Source organism: Pyxicephalus adspersus, chromosome Z, assembly GCF_032062135.1.
Source record: "Pyxicephalus adspersus chromosome Z, UCB_Pads_2.0, whole genome shotgun sequence".
NCBI lineage: Eukaryota > Metazoa > Chordata > Amphibia > Anura > Pyxicephalidae > Pyxicephalus > Pyxicephalus adspersus.
This window is the reverse complement of record NC_092871.1, coordinates 21,150,158-21,171,729: the sequence shown is the minus strand read 5'-3', so window position 1 is coordinate 21,171,729 and position 21,572 is coordinate 21,150,158. Positions and strand designations below refer to the sequence as shown.

The window sequence follows — 21,572 nt, the reverse complement described above, 5'->3', positions numbered from 1 at the left end:
TATCTTCCCCAGTCTTGGAGAGCTTTAATAAATCAGGCCCAATGTATTATTGTCATTAAGGAAGATCCAAGAAAACAAGACTCCTCGTGACTAAAAGGCAGCTCTTTATAGCAAGAGAGACATACTTGTATCAAACATGTGTTGGATTTACATCATTCCAGCCTGCCAGTCAAGATGACAGAAGATCCAAACCTGGAGAAAGAGGCAGTTTAGTTCTGCTTTGAAGTCCTTTACAAAGGCATTTCCAATATATTTCATTCTGTAACATATTTTAGAATAATACCCGGTGATGCTACCATGAAAATATTTGTTTCGGTCATTTCTGTTATAGGGTGACAATGCTCTTTCCCTACCTTCTATTTATGCTACGGCATAGCATACCTTATGACCCCATTTCTGGGGTGGCAAGGTGGAAGTTTTGCAGGCACACAGTGGTGTTTGCGAAATTTCAAACAACTTGGAGCGACGCCAGGCAGCCTTTCAACTGCAAAACAGTTGTTCAAGGACATAGCTTTGATGTAGGTGTATCATCATTAAATAGAGAAGAAGCCCTAATGAAGAGAAAGCAGCACTATTTTATATGAATATATCAATATGTATTTAACCAAGTGCCATCAAATATTATTATAATAACAGGATTTATATAGCGCCAACATATTATGCAGTGCTGTACATTAAATAGGGGTAGAAAATGACAGACAGATAAAGACAGTGGCACAGGAGGAGGAGAGGACCCTGCCCCGAAGAGCTTACAATCTAAGTGACACAGACAAACTCATACAGCTTTCCAGTGGATCTACAGTTATAAAATAAAAAAAACTGCAAGCTGACAGGTTCCTTGTTGCAGAAGAGACCAGCAATGTCTTTTTTGCAATAAGGCAAACTTACCTGTCTGTAATCTTCTCTATTTAGCTTCATGTGCATCTCAGGGTATTACCCCAGCATTGCTTGCTGATGGGAGTGAAAAAACTTGTTCCGAAGTTTTCAATATACTTCTTACAAAATAAAAGATTGCAACCCCATCTCAAGGATAATATTGACAACAGCATAAACAATTTATGTAGTTCAGCAGCATATCAACTGAAAAAAAAAGTACATGGCAAAGGAGTCCTGAGTTCTCTGCTTTACCTAAAGAAACAGCACAGCAGGTGGTATTTATTGCGACGCTCATTTTTCCATACTTTAGTCATCCAATAGTCAGTGCTGTGACAACTTTATGAGTTCTGTAAACAACAACAATCTGTTGCATGGCTATACATTATACAATGCTAAAAAGAAGACTAATGTTCCAGTTGTGACTGCTTAGATAATTGAACAATATTTAAACTTTTTTTAAACATTTTAATTTGACTCAAAATATACTCCCTTTAAGAAGCCATAGATTAGGTTGGGCAAAACCAGTTGCTCAAAGAGCTAGTGCCACAACCACCCATTAGCTTGCATAAGCCTTAGAATCAGAGACTGAGACAGGAAGAATACAGATTAGTTTGTGACTTTGGGCTATATAATATGGAATATTATAGTGCTACCTTCAACCCCTTTATTTTGTACTCTTCTATCATATTACACAAAGTTATTATTTATAACACTAAACTGTTTGTAGCTCTGTCCATGGCACGCCTTCTACGTTATGGCTACAAAACTGAAAAGAGATGATAAGATAATGCTTGGTAATGCACAAGGCTGGCAGTGGGATAAAGAGAGGACAGACGGATACAGATGCCAAAAACAACCATGAATAGAAAGTACTGTACAGGTTCTTAAAGAGCCTCTGCAATCCATCTAGAGATCGTCTAGATGCACACCAGTTTACTTGGTAAACTTTATCCTGCATTACCACAAGAACTTTACATTTATATAAAAAATTGAGGTATAAAGTAAATTTATTTAGTTTTCTAGCAAATGTTATATTATATCTGAATATTTTTTGAAAAAAGTGCAAAGTGCATGGATTTAATCTAAGCAGTCACATGCATATGGTTGCAACTGTTTACTGCAGTTTTCACATCATTCTAAGGAACCTATCATTAAAAATGTATGGGGGATGCTGTTGCTCACGTCCTTGCTAAATTTGTTTAGTCCAGTGACTTTCAGTTACTGACAAGGAACACACATGCAGTGTGGGTGAGGTCAAAATCCTGAATTACATACATGTTCTGGGTCAAAGATTTAGAAACTATCACTATGCACTACTATTTGCGCTGTCAACATGATAGCCAGCTAACCAGCATTTTCAAAAAAGACTGTTAGTGAGTCTTCATAATTCTTTCATGATATGATTCTATTAAATAAGCCTACATGTCAAGGGAGCTGTAAAAGATTTGCATGCCTCCCTATATTTACTTGTATGAAGGGTACGAAGCAATTAGATGGCTTTTAATATCATTTCATATAGCAATGATTGACGTGCGGAACACCACTCTCCGGGTCTGAAATACATCTCCAGGGACATTACACTGAGAGGGTTTATTATTATAACTAATGACCTATGTAAGTAATCCAAGGCTGACTAATCCAAATGTCTTACACCGGAAACCAGCGTCGCAGAGAGAGTGCTTTTTCTGGCACTGCAGCACTCTGGTGAGGTTTAAATCAGAAATAAGGACTGTTACATTCTGTATAATACATAGATTACAGCAAAGCTGCACCACTCTGGTCCTTGTGTGGTGCAATCATAGGTGCGTTAAAATTTCAACAGTTCACTGACAACCCTGACAAATTTAATCACGGTGCAGCCCTCAAGGATGAGATACTGCATGTAAAAAGGTCTGGATTAGTGATATATTATAAACAGAACAGACTGTGCAGATCAAAGGATGGCAATTGTTCTTTAGTGTTTTGGATAAGAACTAAAAGAGGAAGACTATCAGTTTTTTTCTACTGTGCCCCTATTGCAAAACTTTCCACTCTTTTTTTAATGGTAACTAGGACAGAAAGTAAAGAGATGCTTTTCCAATAAGACATAAAATGCAATTCAAATATTCCCTAATTTGAGGTGAAGTCATTAGGCTTGATTTATTAAAGCTCTCCAAGGCTGGAGAGGTAAAACTTTCCACAGTTAAGCTGGGTTATAAGCAAACCTGGAATGGATTTCTTAAAACTCATTTTCTATTTGTTAGCAAATGTTTTCGATCCTAGACCAGATCCATTTCAGGTTTGCTAGATCATCTAGCTTCACAGAGGAAAGTGTATCCTCTACACCCTTAGAGAGCTTTAATAAATCAGGCCCAATAGGAGAGGAAGCAAAAGGTCTCCAATGGGGACACACAAATTATTCAATCAATGAATTGATTGCTCAGTCAATCAAATACTTTTTTAGAGGGATGGGGATGGGATGAAACCTCTGTCAGGGTGTCACTGACCAATGACTTGGCCTTGGTTACCCACTGAGAATGTCCAATAGTCATGTAGCCAACTAGCTTTCCAACAAGGTCAGCTACCTCTTTTATTGAACAGCTTTCTATAGGCTAAAAAATATGCCATCCAAGTGTACCATTTTTTTTAATATCAGGTATTTATATAGTACTGACATATTTTGCAGCACATTAAGAGTCTATATTCATGTTACTGAGCACACAGTTCAACATCCCTACCATAGTGATATAGGGAGATTATATGTAAATATATATATATATATATACAACTAATAAGCCTACCTGTATGTTTTTGGTATGTGGGAGAAAACACATGCAACATGGTTCTTTACTACATACATACCCTTTAAGTAAAGGCCAGGTTGGCATTTTAAAAGTAGTGATTAGCAAAATATACCAATTTTTTGTAATCCTTCCTCTGATCAAATTGATTGCTAGTGTTACTGCACTTTAGAGTTACTTTTTGAACTTCCCAATTACAATAATATAAATTGTGCATTGTTATCCTGTGCTACACTCCTCCTCTTCACCTACTTGCCCTGCTCTCCCCCTTCTCTCTGTCTGTCAACCCATTCTTGGCACAAAATTGTACATGTTCATTATGAGTTCTGATCATGTCAGGCTTAGTTCTCCTCTAAGTGCCAGGCACTGTTCCAGTATTTTCGAACAGCTGAGGCCACAGCCCTTAAAACTCTTCAATAGCCTTGTAAGATCCCTGCTAATTTTCGGCTTGTTATATGAGCATTCCCCTTTAGTTCTAATAAGGGCAGATTGCTAACAGGCGTTTTTGCGCATATGGGCAGTATTCCAAGGACATTCTTTACCTTTTGCCATTTATTTTTTTCTTCCTTACTTTTATCTATGCTTTTAGTATATAATCTTGTACCTCTCAATGGCCTTCTTTTTTTATGAGACAGACTTTTGTGTTTTTACAGGTGTTACCAAGAATCATACATTTTCATGCACTGCCATCGAGTCCAATAGACCCAATATGCGTGTGGATAAATATTTACATTTGTTTTTTTAAACAGCCACTATCAAGAAAAAAAGTGGTGAAAAGTACATATGGGTTTAACTAATAATTTTACAATAAAATCTATATACCCAGGGGTATGGCTGGGGGTGTCCTTCACCTACATACATGCTGAAAGGTGTTCTGGTGTAGGAGACATTCAGAGATCACTGCCACCATACCCCCTTTACAAATCAAGGCTCCAACTAACTGCTGCTAACTGTTGAGGTTCTCCAGTTACCAAAGGCCAGCAAGTTGGACACCAAAGCAACTTTAGGAAGACTTTAAAGGCTTTGGGCATTCATATTCTTAGCAAATGAGTTTAGTCTTATGTGGCTATCTCTGACTTCAATATTAGAATGATTATGGGATTCTGTATAAATGAATGTGTACTGTTTAATGCTACAAGAGTTAACCATGCGTCCTTCTTTTTTGGATACACACCCAGGCTCATTTAGATTTCTCAATTTCTGTGTCTTCACGTGTCTGCTTTACATCAGAGTTTGCAGCACAGTAAAAGCTCCGGGGGTGGGAGGGGTGTTTGGACTAAGATCTAGTGGACTAAAAATCTCCTGGACCTACCCTTGATCCGTCTGCTTCCACTCACTGTCACAGGGTGTTCAGTGCACAAGGGACCTCCCCACTTGTATGGGTAGAATAGTCACAGAATAATGGCTAAATAGTTTTGTGGTCTACAGCAGAGTGTGCGCTGTCATCATGCTCACGTGTATATTGCTGTGCAGCGATGTGTGCGTGGGCTGTAGGGACCCTCTAAGGAGCGTGCTGAAAGGCAACCAAGCCTTTTCTTGATGTCTCCAAGGTCATCATAAAAATACTAGTAAAAATATTACTTCCCACCCATACTGCAGCTATATTATTTAAAACCAAACTCCAGTTCACAAGGCACAGTAAAACTAAATTCCTGTCAAGCATAAAAAGCTTGCATTTAAACAGAATCAAGAGACATGGCCTTTATATTTACTAAGTGGCTAAGAAATTGTTATGTAAACGTTACAATAAATATGCTGATCCCAGCATAGGTCTAAATAGCATCAGAAGCTTACATCTGGTATATTACCCTTTAGGATTCCTCCAGTTTTATAAGTCCTGTACAAATCCTGTATCCACCCTGATCAAAGGAGACCCACTGAAGCTACAACACTTTGGATATTTATAGCATAACAATCTAAATAAAATTAAATTGGACATGATACTTTTGATGCTTTTAGTGCTTTTCCTTGCACCCCAGTCTCTATTTGAGTGATGCTCTTTGGCCAACAATCCTGAGAGAGGTGCCAGGAAGAATCACTGCCTCTACAGTAAAAGATTTGCTACTCTAAGAGATCTTCAATTCTCTCCCAGATGTTACGTTTTTGCATCAGTTAAGTAGGAAACAAATAGGGGCAAATACACAAACTTTCTGTAATACAGACACAACTGAAAGGGGAATCTCTGCAAAATACCAATGCTGTCCCCATTGGAAGATTCCCTTTAGTATCATCATATATTATCATTACTGGTATTATGACAACAACTTAATTTTTAGGATTTTGCCTTATTTTGACTTTAGTCCAGATGATAATGGTCAACTTTGCAATTAACTAGAAGTTCCTCTGCAGAGTCACAGATAGCAATAAAATCCTAACCATGATATTCAAAATAAATCTTTCATTGACTCTTTCATTTTAGCTGTTTATTATGCAAGATGATATCTTTCAGTCTTCAAGGTCCAGGTTTTGGTTTTCTTCAGCACTCTTGGATGATAAATGCAGAAGGCCAACAACATTTTGCTGTACATACCCAATTAACAGAGGACTCTCACATGCTGCTTCTCACTTCTTATCTGTATTTTGTATGATTTATGCCAGAATGGCATTCCACATTCTTTCACATAGTACCTCTCACCAGTTCTTGAGAAAACTGTTACATGAGTGCCAAAAATACTAATTTTTTTATGCGCTTTTTTATTTTAACAGTTCTGTGCCCACTGCAGTGCAAGAATGGTGGTATATGTATAAAGAAGGACCAATGTTTGTGTCCACCAAGCTTCACAGGGAAATTTTGCCAGATTCCTGTATCACCAGGGAATGGGATAGCTGCATACACCATAAGGAACAGCAGCGTGGAGCAGAATTCACGAACTAAATCTGTGTACACTTTACCTTTATCCAACCACCAGCCAGAAAGAGACGGTAAAGTATATTTCTTTAAATGTACGTAGTTACATATTTTCCATCACTGACACATGACAAATATTTTTGTTGAATTTTAGCCACTGTGTTGATTTTTCTAACCTGTAGAGCAATTTCTTGGGTGGACATTAAAAGTAATACTGTAGTACAGATACAAAAAAAATGATGCAAGGTTCAAAATGTTTTCACGATCACTTTTTATGTTAATATTATTGCATATAATTTACCACATCCCATTTGAAAATAATTTTAAAAGAATCCCAGTTCTGGGGACAAAAAAGAGAGCTGTTGGTGATCCTGATTTGAGACCTACTGAGAGATGACTGTAATATTCAAATTGAAGAAATTGATGAAAGAAGGAACCCTCAAATTTCAAAGGAAAAAAACAGAACATCAATGGCCCCACACACATTCCTGGACACACTTTAGACCTAGTATTTTCAAAACTCTGCAACCTCACACTTCTTGACAACTCACCATTTCCCCTTTCTGATCACAACCTTATCACCTTCAACCTATTGAACTCTTGCCCCCTTTGCCACATCCCAGACCTGGTCAATGACAGTGAGATATCCGTAACCTTGACCACAACCTATTCTCAAACTGCCTTGCGGCCCTAAGTCCCACTCTCTCCAAAATCACCTCCCCAGATGAAGCTGCCACCTAGTTAAACCACTCTCTTTCCTTGGCTCTGGATAAAGTTGCCCCTGCCACCTTCCGCTACCCCCGCCCTGCCAACCACCGACTCTGGAACAACAATCACACTAAACAGCTACAAACGACTGTCGCAGCTGAGTGCAAGTGGAGAAAATCTTGCCCCAGCGCTGACTTCATGGACTACAAAGCCAAGCTACAAAGCTTTAACACTGAACTCACTGTCACCAAGCAAAATTATTTCTCCGCTGTCATTTCCTTTCAAGGTTCCAACCCACGCAACCTCTTCTCAACAATTGACTCCCTCCTAAACCCCACACCTGCTCCCCCCCACAACAACCTTCTCTGCCCAAGACATAGCCACTTACTTTAGAGGTAAAATTTACAAAATCAGACATGATGTCTCTGCCCATCAAGCCACTCCAACCATACCCTCCCCTTCCTCCCCTTCCACCTGTAAATCATCATTGGCCTCCCTCAGCCCTGTTACTGTTGACGAGGTCTCCTCTCTTCTCTCATCATCTCCATCTGCTACCTGTCCACTTGACCTAATTCCCTCTGATCTACTCCGTGCCCATTCCTCCACCCTGGCCCCTGCCCTAACCGAACTATTCAACCTCTCCTTTTCTACTGGTATAAACCCTCACTGGACCCCTCCTTACCTTCTAGCTACTGCCCCATCTCCCTTCTCCCATATGTCTCCAAACTTCTTGAACGCCTTGTCTACAAATGACTCACTGAGTACCTGATTACAACTCCCTCCTTGACCCCCTCCAGTCTGGTTTTCGAGCTGCCCATTCCACTGAAACAGTCCTTACTAAAGTGGCCAATGACCTCATCAGAACTAAGTATCAAGGCAACTTTTCATTCTTCCTTCTCCTTGATCTTTCCTCTCCTTTTGACACCGTTGATCACCCCCTTCTAATACAAATCATGCGCTCCATTGGTATCAGTGACACTGCTCTCTCTTGGTTTGCTTCCTATCTGTCTGACCGCTCCTTTCAAGTTTCTTTTAATGGTAATTCCTCCTCTCCCACTCTCCTCCCTGTTGGTGTTCCCCAAGGGTCAGTTCTTGGACCGGTCCTCTTTTCTCTGTACACCTCCTCTATCGGTAGTCTCATATCCTCCTTTGTCTTACAGTACCATCTGTATGCTGATGACACTCAAATCTATCTGCCCACCCCTGACTTGTCTACTTCAGTCCCAGCTGGATAAGGTTTCATGCTGCCTGTTAGCCAAATCATCATGGATGTCTGACAGATTTCTGAAACTCAGCCTGGATAAAACAGAACTCATCATCATCCCCCCCTCAAATTCAAAATCCCCCCTGACATATTTTTACCTGTTAACAATACTGTTAATCGTCCCTCCCCTCAGGCACGTTGTCTTGGTGTCACCTTTGACTCGGCCCTCTGATTTACCCCCCATATTCAGAACATTTCCAGATTCTGTCACTTTCATCTACGCAACATCTCCAAAATCAGCCCCTACCTGTCCCCTGAGACCACAAAACTCCTTGTACATGCTCTTATTATCTCTCATCTGGACTACTGTAACCACGTCCTCTCTCATATTCTACTAACCCGACTCTTTCCTCTACAATCTCTTATGAATGCTGCAGCCAGACTCATCCATCCTTCCCACCGCTGCTCTTCCGCTGCATCTCTTTGTAGTTCTCTCCATTGGCTTCCATTTCATCTTAGAATCAAATTCAAGCTCCTTAGCCTTCAAATCCCTCCACAGTTCTTGTCCCACTTACATTTCTGACCTGGTAAAAAAATACTCCCCCAGCCTCTCTCTCCTCTCCTCCAATGACCTTCAACTGACTTCCTCACTCATCAGTTCATCACATGCATGGCTACAAGACATTTCTAGAGCTGCCCCAATTCTCTGGAATGGTCTTTCCCATCCTATTCTGCTTGCACTCAAAACCCTTTTTTTCAAACTTGCCTACCCATCTTCTTCTGTCCTTTGAAACCATCACTACTCCCATTACAACGTCACTTCCACCATTATATATCTCCCCTCCTATTGTGTGTTAATTCCCCCACCTACTAGATTGTAAGCTCTTTGGGGCAAGGTCCTCTCCTCCAGTGTCACTGTCTGTATTTGTTTGTCATTTGCAACCCCTATTTAATGTTCAGTGCTGTGTAATATGTTGGAGCTACATAAATCCTGTTTATTATTATTATTATTATTATTATTATTATTATTAATAATAATGATAATATTAATAATAACAGTATCATTAACAGGATATGGGAATTGCTCATTAGCTTTCAGCAATAAATACAGCCTGTATGATAAAGGTAGTTATCAAATGATTAAAAAACTTTTGTCCACCAACCCTCCTTACCACTCTGATGAAAACTACATTTAGATATACTAAATGCAGGTGAAGACCAACACTTCATCTCATTGCAGTCTGTCTTTAAGCTCTTCTTCAATGTGTGTAGTACTTTCATAAAAATACAGTAAATGATGGCCATACATCATATGTTCACCAGTGGATTGCATTAGGCAAATCAGACCATGTAATGATGGAAATTGTCATCTGCATCTGGAATATGTTTATCAACATACATAGTTTTCATCATAATGATGAGGAAGGGTCGAAGGTATTCTTTGTTTTATCATGTCAACACCTAAAGTTCAGTATTTTGTATTGATTATCCAAAATACTAAGTCATAAGTCAACCTCATTATCTCTGGGGACCAAGTTCTAAAAATATATCTTAATAATTAATTGACAATTAATAATTTTGTCAAAGAAAAAGGGGATACTGTTAGTATGCAGTAAATAAAAAAAAAAAAAAAAAAACAGATTTTTCAGGAGTATTTTAAACAATGAGTGAGCTTCATGAAAAAACAAATCCTCAGACAAAGCTGATCAAGAAGTTTTGTATTGTTTTTTTCTAACATTTTTGATCCTCTGAGATTAGGTGTTTCTTCTCTAACAGGCAGTGCAGCTCTTGTAAACGTCCATGTAGAACACCCTCCAGAGGCTTCAGTGAACATCCATCAGGTAGAGAAAGTGGATGGTCGTAGGGACCAGCCCAATGTTGGAAGCAGGGTTGCATCACCGAGTCAGGCAATCAGAATACCAATGTACAGAGTACAGGCTCAGAGCAGCCCCAGAGTCAACGGCTACTCAGAAACATCCGGCTATGGGTACTGCTTCAGACGGCTTGACAATGGACAGGTGAAAAAATAGATTAAATATGCCAAAATTGTTTTTTTTTGTTTTGAACTAAATGTGTTTCAAATGTTTCAACCACAGTCAAATTTTACAGCAAACATTCTCTGGTAAGATTTCCCATCTCTATTTGTTCTATTGTGACAAACTGTAATGGGAAATCTAAAATGTCTAAAATGTCACAGTCACTGAAACAAATGAGAGGTAGGGGAAAAATTCAAATGAGAAAATATACAGGAATTTTTTAAAAAAGATATGTATTTAAAATATAAGAGGCTAAAAGTATTTTTAAATAGTTTACACAAATTATATAGTTCAAGATAAAGCAAATGAAGGACTGCTCTGATGGTGTGCTGAGCCTCCGTTTATCCTGGATCACTTATAAGGATTTCTATCTGTTCCAAGCACATTAGAGTAGGACTGGAGAATTTACCAAGAGGTTTCCTTCCCTGCATGTAAGGCAGTATCTATAAAATCTTTATATGAGCCCTGCTTTAACCCACTTATTCTCCCATCGCAGGTCTGAGCCTACTGGGGAGAGTAGGTGGGTTGTGTCCAGAGACCCAACCACCTGGGTACACTGCCACAAACATAAATACAGTAGGCCAACCCATATTACCTCTGCACTACCAGCATGCTTCAGTGTTGTAGCAGTACCAAGAGCATGATCATAATCACAAATTGGTAGTCAAATGGTCACTTAATAGACTCCAAGAAAAGGATTTTACTGCAAGTACAAAAATCATATTTTATTTCTTGTCAATACGGTTAGCCCCTGACCTTACGGAGAGCAGTCCAATTGAGGGGTAGGCAACACAGCTAGCAAATGTTAACAGAAATCAACAGAGAACTGAAAACTGTGTGCAGGTCAAGAAGCCATCTGAAGTGCATTATGACCAAAGCTGGTATTAGAGAAGAAGAAAAAATTTAATTGGAAAAAGTGTGAACAGAAGAACAAGTGGTAGCTTTGCAAAACTGGGATATAGATGTTTGATGCCAAGAAGCACTCATAGATCTAGTAGAGTTGGCCTTGGCAGGAACAGTAAAACAAAATTCTTGAAACTGTGGGCTGATGGTTTGTGTTAGCCACAAGAGATAATGGAGCCAAAAGCCTGCTGCCGGATTCAAGAGTACACCACTGGAGTAGCTAAGAAATGGACTCAGAGGGCAGCATAACTCCAGTCTACAGATGTTGGTGTTATCAGTAGGTAAACTGCAAGCAACCCCCAATCTGTTAGTAAAACATAAGCTTAGGGCAGTCAGTAAAGTTGGACTGACCCCACATATCTAGAATCGGACATAATGCCACCACATGGTTTAAGTAAGGGTTTAGGGAAAGGGCAGGCGAGGACTCAGGTACTCACAAGACCTGGACAGCTGGTAACAGGTGAGGGTTAGATGGCCAGAGGTGCATAATACTCAACTCAGTAGATCATGTCAACACTCCATAGCTTTCTGATGCTAGCTAAAGCTGAAGCTTGCCGGTAAGAGGAGGGGTTATCCTGTTCTGGCCTATGTTTTTTTTTGTTTGCCAGTGTCAGGTTAAAAGCTTCTTTTGTCTCTCAATGGACAAGAAAATAAAATACTGTATATGTGGGAAACCCACATCTATAAACTTCAGATATCAATACATCAAAAAGGATGTCTCATAAAGGATTTGTTAACTTTTCTCAGAGGTTACATATTAAATACCGCCAATAGCTTGCCATAAGTAAGGCTGCATACCAACTGAAACTCATTGGTGAGATTTGATTTTGCCATGATTAAGGACACGTGTCATCCAAAAAGCGTTGGTTTCTTTTAGATATGCAACCTCCATGAAAAATGAATAAAGTGCATTTTTTACGACTTTGATGTGCTGATCTCTAACGCCTGTAAGCCAAAATGCTTCTTCTGTGCCCCTCTTCAGTTTAGGTTTATTACTGTAGTCTGACTTTCCTAAGTTTATGGCTAAGTGCTGCCAGCTGGCATTCTACTGTCTAATGAAATATACTCAGTGGCCAAATATCAATTACTGGACAGGCTGATGACAATTCGTGGACCTTAGCCATGATGTCAGACAGACTCCAGTAACAAAGTTAAACTAAATAAACTTTATTCATAATCTTTAGCCCTCCTCCAATAAATGGAAATTTCAATTTCATATCTAAGATTCATTAGATTCAATAAGATCACACTTATCTTTACTACATGTTAAATTGGCGGGGTGACCAAACACAGTACTCGTAATGAAAATGTTAAAAAAAGAAAGGCAAGGGTACAACATCCAAGGTTTATTTTTATGTTTAAAGTATCAAATACTTTTGTGTGGGGAAACAGTAACCATGACTATACATAGTAAAGTTTAACTGGAAATGAAAACCTTGTTGCGTAAGCAGGCCGAACAACATGTGAGTGGCGTTTCCTCAGCAGTTCTGATACCAATCACAGAGCATACACAGCTGCTAACAGCCGGACTGTATTAGACTCCTACAGGTGCAGGCAATCACATTGGAAATTAGCCTAAAACCTGGACTGAATTAGGATTTAAGTTCTCTCTATGCTCTTCATGTCATTCCTTAAAATGCAAACCATACATGAGAAGAGAGTGGAGAAAAAGCCTTTCATTAATTACCATGTACATTCCAGCAGAGCTATCGTATATCCGACTTTAATTTCCTTGTCATTTAATTGTGACTGTCAGATTTTTATAGTTCAAATAAATCTGCAACCTTGCCCATTCAGTCCATAGTAACAGGTTTATCTGATACCCCAATTACTCCATTGGGGACATCTAATTAACCTGGCTAGTAAGGGGGTGGGTCATGTAAAGCTCCCCTTCTCAAAATGAAGAGCTTGCCTCCTAATGGGTCAATTACCAGGCACAGACATTGTCACATGGCTTTAGGTGTAAGCTCCAATGCAGACCCTAGTTTACACATTGTTTTTTTCACTCATGGCTCTGACACGGCTACCCAGGGCATGTTGGAAAGTATCAGAAGCATAGGAGGTGGGCTATTAGGAATAATAATACGTTTGCATTAAAAAGGTACATTGTCAGATGTATTTTCAAAACTTAAATGCAAATTCCCTGGATTCAGTACCCTATAAGTAATTGACTCAGCACAGGTCAGGAATCTTAGTTATAGGTTACTGATTTCCTTTACTGCCTAAACTTCCTTGGCGATTCATAAAGTATTAAAACCTAATGATATGTCAGCCACAAGTCTAGTAATTCAATTTAATAATGCTAACGTATTTCTTTCATGACAGTGGCTTGACAAGTGCCGCCTACAAAGTCTGCAGTGATATTTAGTAGGACTCCATGATGGGATGTCAGCTGTATGTGGAAAAAATATTTCCACAGAATATTATGACAGTTCTTGGAAAATGATAGTTGCTTTGTGATATAAACCAGATTATACTTTCATATTATAATTTATTTTATTGCCCCTTTATTGTTGAAATAATCTTGGGATAGATTTACTGGCTGTATTGCTTATGGCACCTAATCAGAAATGTATCTTTCATCTAGTGAGGGTAATAGAACAATATAAAGAATCTTAGTGGTTCAAATAAATTAGGATTGAACAGAATAGACAGTAGTCTTTCAGATGCAAAGACCCAGTTCCCTTTTTCAGTTATTACTCAGACTTTCCTTGTGATTTGTACAGACAAGTCTCCACTTCCAAAATGACTACATTATCTCCTGGGGTCTCATCAAAGAGCCTTTTCCCTTCATGAGTGACCATGTACTGTCTAAATTATATAACTGCACAGTCCTGGGAAAGAATGAGATTTGAGGAGCTTTGAATGACAGCAGCTTTTTGTTATCCCATGAGGTGGATGCTGAGTCTAGTTCATTTTGAGCCTTTGCTATGTCATAGTCTTACTTGCTGCCAGCACAGCTGCTTTCTCATCATGTTAATTATGTTTTTTGCTTCTATCATAGTGTGCTTCACCTTACCCCGGCCTGAGGACTCAGGAAATCTGTTGTCGTGGTTCTGGAGTAGCTTGGGGTGTCCATGACTGTACACCCTGCCCAGGGTACCAAGGTAGGCTTTACAAGTACCTTTGTCTTTCAGGATCAGACACATAGTAATGTGTGAACTTTTTAAGCACTTTTAGTTAGCAATGTGTTAGAGGTTAGCATCCAATGCACTTCTTGCATGGAGATATTCCTGACTCCAAATGGGACTTTGGGGTGCCATGACCACTTTTTTATCTTTACACATGAAAACAAAATGAACATACGTGGTTTTCCTTGTATAGAGTAATACCATTAGAGAGCAAGTACTATAGATGGCTTTAAGAAAAAAAAAAGCTGGATGCTTTTCTAGAAACACAGAATATACCTGGATTTTAAAGTTTTAAATTACAAACAGCAGAGACTGTTTATCCAGGGTACATCCAAGTTGCCTCATGGGATCAGGAAGGAATTTTTTTACCTGTTGGAGCAAATTGAATCAGATTTTTTTGCCTTCCTCTGGATCAAATACAGGGTTTTTATCTGGGATATATTTATTTCCTTTGTAGTTGAACGTGATGGATAAAATTGAATGGAATGTTTTCCCGCCCATGCCTTCAAATATATTCCAGATCTGGATCCCAAATAAAGATGTCCTTCATCCCGTATTTTAGGGGCAGTGATAAGCTGTTTTATGACCTTTTATGAATGATAACCAGTGGTGGAAAAAATTTGAGCAAAATTTAGCAGCAAGTTAGTCAGCAACTTAAAGCAGAACTAAACCCATGTTAATCATCTATCCACTATTCATTGCAGGGAACTGCCATCTTCCTTCTCTTCTTCCTCCTACAGAAGATCAATGGTCATCTTGATTGGTCTTCCAATCAAGATTGATTCATTCCCGGAACATATAGGGAAAGCTGGGTTTACCAGGTTTTCTTGATAAACAAAGCTGACGATGAACATGCGCACATGAAACCAGGCAGATAAGATACAAAAAATGTCCTTTCTGCAATAATGACCTGCCTGATCATAAAAACCTAAAAGTGTAACTTTAGTTCCACTTTAAAGCACGCAGGAATTTTAGGGATGCCTAGCACATACAGTATATACCATTAGAAAAAAATGTTCAAAGATATTTACACACTATGTCACTGTCAGTTGAGGATATAGTAGGTCCCAGCTCTCATGAAGTTCAAGGATCATGAGCTTGCGCTTGTCTATAAGTTTTTAGAATAATATCTTCCTTCTTGTCAAATAGAAGCATGTGTTAATTATGATTGTGGTCTTTACAGTGTATTGTATTTGCACTTTTAGACCAAATACCAATCAAGACATTTAAAGTAGCGCTATCATCATTTTTACGTTAAGTGCTTGCGTGATAAATAATATGTACATGGAACACTTGCATGGATATAAAATATTGGTGGAGGAAATACACACAGACAGCCAATACCCTGATTTTGGCATGCATGCACATATAGGTCAATATGGGTGGCTGGTACAACTTCAGCTCAACATTTTTTCTAAAAGAAAAAGAGGACTCTAGATAGACCTTCTGTTACTACCTGTGATGCCATTGGGCCGGTTTTGTCTCAATTTTAATTTGACACTAGAAGAGGAAATGATAGAGATCCATGAGGGGTGTGGTTATTGAAACAAAAAAATACAGATAGAAAAAATCAAGAATGGTTATAACATTTTTCCATTGTACAATAGTGTTTATTTTGCTGCTGTGACTCACTAAGAAAATGTCTCGTGATTTCCTCTCCATCTGCCCCCAGTCATAGGGTCAAGAAGTAAATTTTCCCAATGGTGATGCAGGCAACAATAAGATCCTGAGATTGGTCTTTAACTCTTCCCCACTCTTTACAAAATCAAGATACCCATTTTGTTCAGAGTTGGGGTTTAGGTCTTTGATAATAAACCGACTGTTTTATAGTTACTACGGACAAATTTGTTTTAATGTAACTTTGTTCCAGCATTGCTATCTTTTACCCATTTTATGATTATTTTATCAGCAAATGAAGATTTGCATGAGACACTGAAGTTTATTTTCTCTTCATCTGGTTATAAACATGTTGCACATTCCGTGGAACATTCTGCAAACTTGTTTACAAGAATTCTTGACCCCTGATGTAAAAATGTTTCTTTTTGTGTGTTAAGTGAAAAAAGCAAACACTGGAACATCACACAATGTCCCTGAGTGATGACGGATGGGGACACTTAGAACTGGTGCAAAGTATAGATCACCACGGCCATCATTTATAGCTATGAGAAGCAGGCAGCCAAACCTTTGAGGGGGTTCATTCTTCTTCCAAAAAACCACCCACATGATCCTGCTCAGAGAGCCATGCCAAAAACACATCTGTCTTTACCATGAGCCCAGAGATTGTGTCCATCTGTGATAGATAAATGTGATTACAAAACAGACAGAAACTTTATTGGGTTCAGAAGAGGTCTCCCACTCTCGTATCTGTTAATCGCTAAGGGACAAACCTCCAATAATTCTTCCGAAAGATGACTTTATACTGTAGTTTAAGGAAACGGTAGGCTAATATTTATTAGCTTATTTCAGCATATGACATTTTAAAGAAATGCTTTTTGTAAACTGACAAAAAGGCTATGTAAGTTTATGTGCAAGAAAAATCTTTCTTTAATGTTGGTAATTTATCATTTCCCTCATGCATTACTTTCTATCAACTTCCTAAAGTAATATAGTCTGGGTCTAATTCATCAAACTAAAATAGAATTTAGGGCTACAGCTGCTTTTAAACTGGAGGGCTGCAGAATGTCTCCAACATTACAAGAACCAGTCCAGTTGAATGTGACTATCTACTACTAGATATATAATGTGATCTGGATCATTGAGAAACTTTACAGACATATTACCCCCAAACAGTATTTTTACATGTAAACCAGCAGTTTTATTTCTTAAAGCAGAACCATATACTTTTTTTTTTTTAATTGTGATCGGACAGTTCCCTTCTGCACTAAAATATTCTTACCTGCTGGAAATACTGCAAGGATACTTTAATTCTGATGAGAATGTCTTGCTTCTATTTTTTATTTATATAATAAATAGGGTAAACAAGGAGGGTGGACAAATATTATTCTTTGGAAAACTTGACTTGCCTGGTGTTGTGCAGTTTAGTGTGTTGATTTTTGTGTCCATTTTCTGAAAACCTCACTAAAGTTGCAGCAAGCAGAATTTTTAAAGCATGTTGCAATAAAATGCATTGATCAGAAAAATATTAAAATGCAATAGAATTTATTTAGGGATGCGGGGATTTAGAAATGTGTTTATTAAAGGTCAGCACCTCACTTTTATGCCTTCAGTACTGGAGCCAGTCTTGCTGTACAGATATTGAGAAAGGAAGCAGTATTCTTATGCAAATGTATAACAATAACAAAATAGTACATAGCTACCTGTTTTTTTTTGTGTGGTTAGGGTTTGTAAACCAGTAAGTTCAATAAAAACAAACCCAGGCAAATACAGACACAGAAAAGTGGAAAAAAATTCTATCAATGAACTTCCTCTATTCAGTTGAGGGAAGGGATAGATGTTCTATTTTCTGTATTATGAGTGAGCAGTGTACCAATGTTCCTTCTTCATAGATATAGTACAATAAGTAAGCTGATTGAAAATAAAGGGTAAACAATAGAAAATACATCTAATGAATAATAAGCTGCAGAATAATACATTTTTGTTCATGGGTTTGGATATATAGTCCTTAAAATGTCACTAGCAAAAAGTCATATTTGTTTTATGTTTTATAATCCACTCCTTTTTAAAAATTTGTGTTCAGTTAGTCCCCATAAACACTTTATATCCTTTGCAGAGAACTCTGTATATCTTTAGGTGTTTTCTTTCACTGTCCAGTCACGGAGACGGGTGCGTGATGGACTCAGAGGAAGTAGGTTGAATGACATTAGCCATCAAACTAAGGATAAGCAATGGTAAAAAATTTCTGGGTTGAAGGTAAATAGTACACCAAAAGCTGGTTTTGTTTTTGATTGTAGTTATAATTTAAAGTGATTCCTATATAGGGGTTTCAACTTTGCAACCTTTAAGAAGAATATGCTGTACTAAGTTATTAAGTTATTAAACATAAACTTACAACTATGGTACATTTCCAGTAACCTGACTATTTCTGTAAAATCAGCCTAATGCACATTTTTTTCTGCAGACGGGTCTGTAATTGGCATTTTCCCAGATACCAATTGTCCTAAGGGCTTTGAGAGAAGCAATGGAACTTGTGTAGGTAAGGTATTTTTGCATGTTCATTTTCTGTTATTCGTACCTATATTCAACAAAACCTCCTCTAAAATTATTTTTCTCAAAACAGATATTGATGAATGTAAAGATAAATCCTTGTGTCAGTATGGGGACTGCACCAACACTCGGGGAAGCTTTACCTGTGTGTGCAAGGATGGGTTTCTTCTGGATTCTTCAAGGAGCAGCTGTATATGTGAGTGACATTTCTTCTAAAATATGAGGCTACGATGTATAGCTAGAGGTAAAAAAGGAGAGACACATTGAGAGAGTGGAAAGATGGAAATGTTTTCTTCATTAGCATTACGAGTGTTTGATTACACATTTTTGGATTTGCTGTTTAACAATTACATTTTTTACCTCTAGCCCATCATGTGATCTCAGAAGCCAAAGGCCCCTGTTTCCGCATTCTGCGGGATGGCGGTTGCTCCCTCCCTATCCTTCGCAACATTACCAAACAGATCTGTTGCTGCAGTCGTGTAGGAAAGGCTTGGGGCAAAGCATGTGAAAGTTGCCCTCCTTTTGGTACAGGTAAGGATTCATCCCTAGTGGTTAGCTGTACCCAGGTGCATAGCAAAGTGCTGCAATGTGCCTTGGAGAAGCAAACTGCACCATATGGTAACATGTTTGCGAACAGTTGTCCTTGTGGTTGCAGTGCGATTTTACCTCCAGAGGAGGAATAGCATCCGTGCAGCCAAAAAGGATTTGTCACTTTAGGTAACTGCACCCTGATCCACTGCAACTGCATGCAAACCTAACCATAGTTGAGTATGGGGCAGACCACTGCAGTACAACAAGTTAATGCTGCCATTTGTCTGGTTTTATTTTATAGATGGCTTTAAGGAGACCTGCCCTGCTGGGCCTGGATATCATTACTCCGCATCAGACCTGAGAATAAACCACCGCTATGTGGGGCTTGATCAGGCTAGGGTACCAGTTCAACGTCAACCTGAATCCAGAATTTTGACTGTGTCCACTCCTGCACCACCCCAGAGGCCTGTCACAAGTAGGGCTCCAAATCCTATAGATTTGTAACATATTTCCCTTCACCACAAACTTAGGTACCCTCTGACGGTTTAATATAATATGATCACATTAATACTACATCCATTCTGCAGATATATATTTTTTATGAGGCACCTGCTAAATATGCCAATATGTAAGGGTTAACACTTACAGGTAAAAATAACCTCTCACTGTGGTCACTATTAAAGAATTTCTGTGACAATGCTTCAGCCCCTCTTGCACCCTCTTATGTTGTGACTTGCTGCAAAGGTACAATATTGAAACCTGATCACCAGGAGAAAATAGTCTAAGAAAATACTTCCTCCTGCCTGCAGCAGACTTGTGACACCATCTCAGAGCAAAATCACAGCACAAAGTTTAAACACCGATTCTTAATAGTAAAAGTTGGATATTATTTGTAAAAAGATTCAGTTGGTGCACAGTGGGACATGCCAGGAATTTATTCATTTATAAAGTTACTGACATGTCCACTTTAAATGAGCAAGGCTTATTCATTAAAACTGAAGGTAACATTTTTCATGCTGCTGATATTGGCTAATGCACTGTTTAACTTGAAAACACACTAGAAAAACACATAGGGAACCCTATTATGTATAAACAGACACGCTAATGTGGAATTTAAGAGTCAGACAATCCAGTCCAGTTGCCAGCAGCCAGTTTTAAAGAGCTAAACAATTATTATTTCATAGACAGCTATAAAGAAGGATCAAAGGAGTCAGGCTCCAACTCTAATGTTTTAAGTACATTGCAAACCTTCGTGTTGGGCACTGCCATAAGGTATATTGTATATCTTCATTATACAAATAATGCAAATGATGTGACAAATACAAATGATCTAATTTGGAAAATCACAGATTTAGCACTTTTGATCTTTCTAAATATTAGTGAGTGATCTATGGGGAGCTATGCCATTCAGAAAAGCAACTGTGATCTACAAATTACATGATTCCCTGTATACCAGAAACATCTGTGCAAAAAGTTACAGTTTATTACCTGAATTTTGCTTATCACTAGATGAATGCCAATGCTGGAGTTTATTTAAGGAAATGCACAGAGCAAAGTTTTAATGATGGCAGATTGGTATTCAAGGCAGCCAAACTGTGTCTCCTCTACAATTACCACTTCCAGCATAACCCCACCACACTTAACTAACTGTCTATTTCTATCCTGTCTTCATTTTTACCCAAACATAGGCTAGTCAAGTAACATCACAATGTCTGCAATTGTAGGTCGTTTCATTGTGGAGGAGAGGAGACCTGACAGAGAACAGGTCAGACCACCGGTCCCAGTCCCAGACCAAAGGACATCTGACACAATACAGATTCACAGACCGGACAGGACACAAATACAGATAAACAGACCTTCATTTACAGTCGAAAGACTTCCTCCTACTTCTCCACCAGCACGTGTAGCCACTGAGGTACAATCACCTCCTCAAGGTAAGTGTGAAGGCTTGGTTTTGTAATGGGTCAGACACTGGATGCAAACCAGCAGCAATTATGAATGTTTTCAAAGTGTAGGACATTATTTGCAAAGGCGACTAACAGCATGGACAAGGAAACTTGAGCTGGAAAGAGTCCTGTTTTGACCCACATATTGCCATTACATATTTAGGTTAAAAAAATGATCTGCATTTTAAAGCTCACATCTAAGTGTGGGCATATACTTACAAATGATTTTCTTTTGGCAGAGACTTGATTCCCACCAATTGCCCCAACATTTAAATATTGTTTGGGCAGCATGTTGGCTCAGTGGTTAACACTCTGGCCTTTGCAGCGCTAGGTCCCAGGTTTGAATCTCGGCCAGGACACTATCCACATGGAGTTTGCAGGTTCTCCCCGTATTTGTGTGGGCTTCCTGTGGGTACTCTGATATCCTCCCACATTCCAAAAACAT

The 21,572-nt window shown here is 38.7% G+C and overlaps 1 protein-coding gene across 3 annotated transcripts in view; it reads left to right on the top strand.

Moving 5' to 3' along the window:
• The window catches only part of LTBP4 (latent transforming growth factor beta binding protein 4), a 67,930-nt gene that overhangs the window by 22,218 nt on the left and 24,140 nt on the right, over positions 1-21,572 (top strand). For 2 of the 3 annotated variants that reach the window (XM_072431583.1, XM_072431584.1), the window contains exons 2-9: positions 6,363-6,599; positions 10,193-10,434; positions 14,360-14,462; positions 18,565-18,639; positions 18,724-18,846; positions 19,017-19,181; positions 19,483-19,656; positions 20,906-21,115. In XM_072431583.1, the coding sequence (XP_072287684.1) occupies positions 6,363-6,599; positions 10,193-10,434; positions 14,360-14,462; positions 18,565-18,639; positions 18,724-18,846; positions 19,017-19,181; positions 19,483-19,656; positions 20,906-21,115 (1,329 nt within the window). The remainder of the gene's footprint in view (positions 1-6,362; positions 6,600-10,192; positions 10,435-14,359; positions 14,463-18,564; positions 18,640-18,723; positions 18,847-19,016; positions 19,182-19,482; positions 19,657-20,905; positions 21,116-21,572) is intronic. The other variant, XM_072431585.1, reaches the window with a different exon arrangement.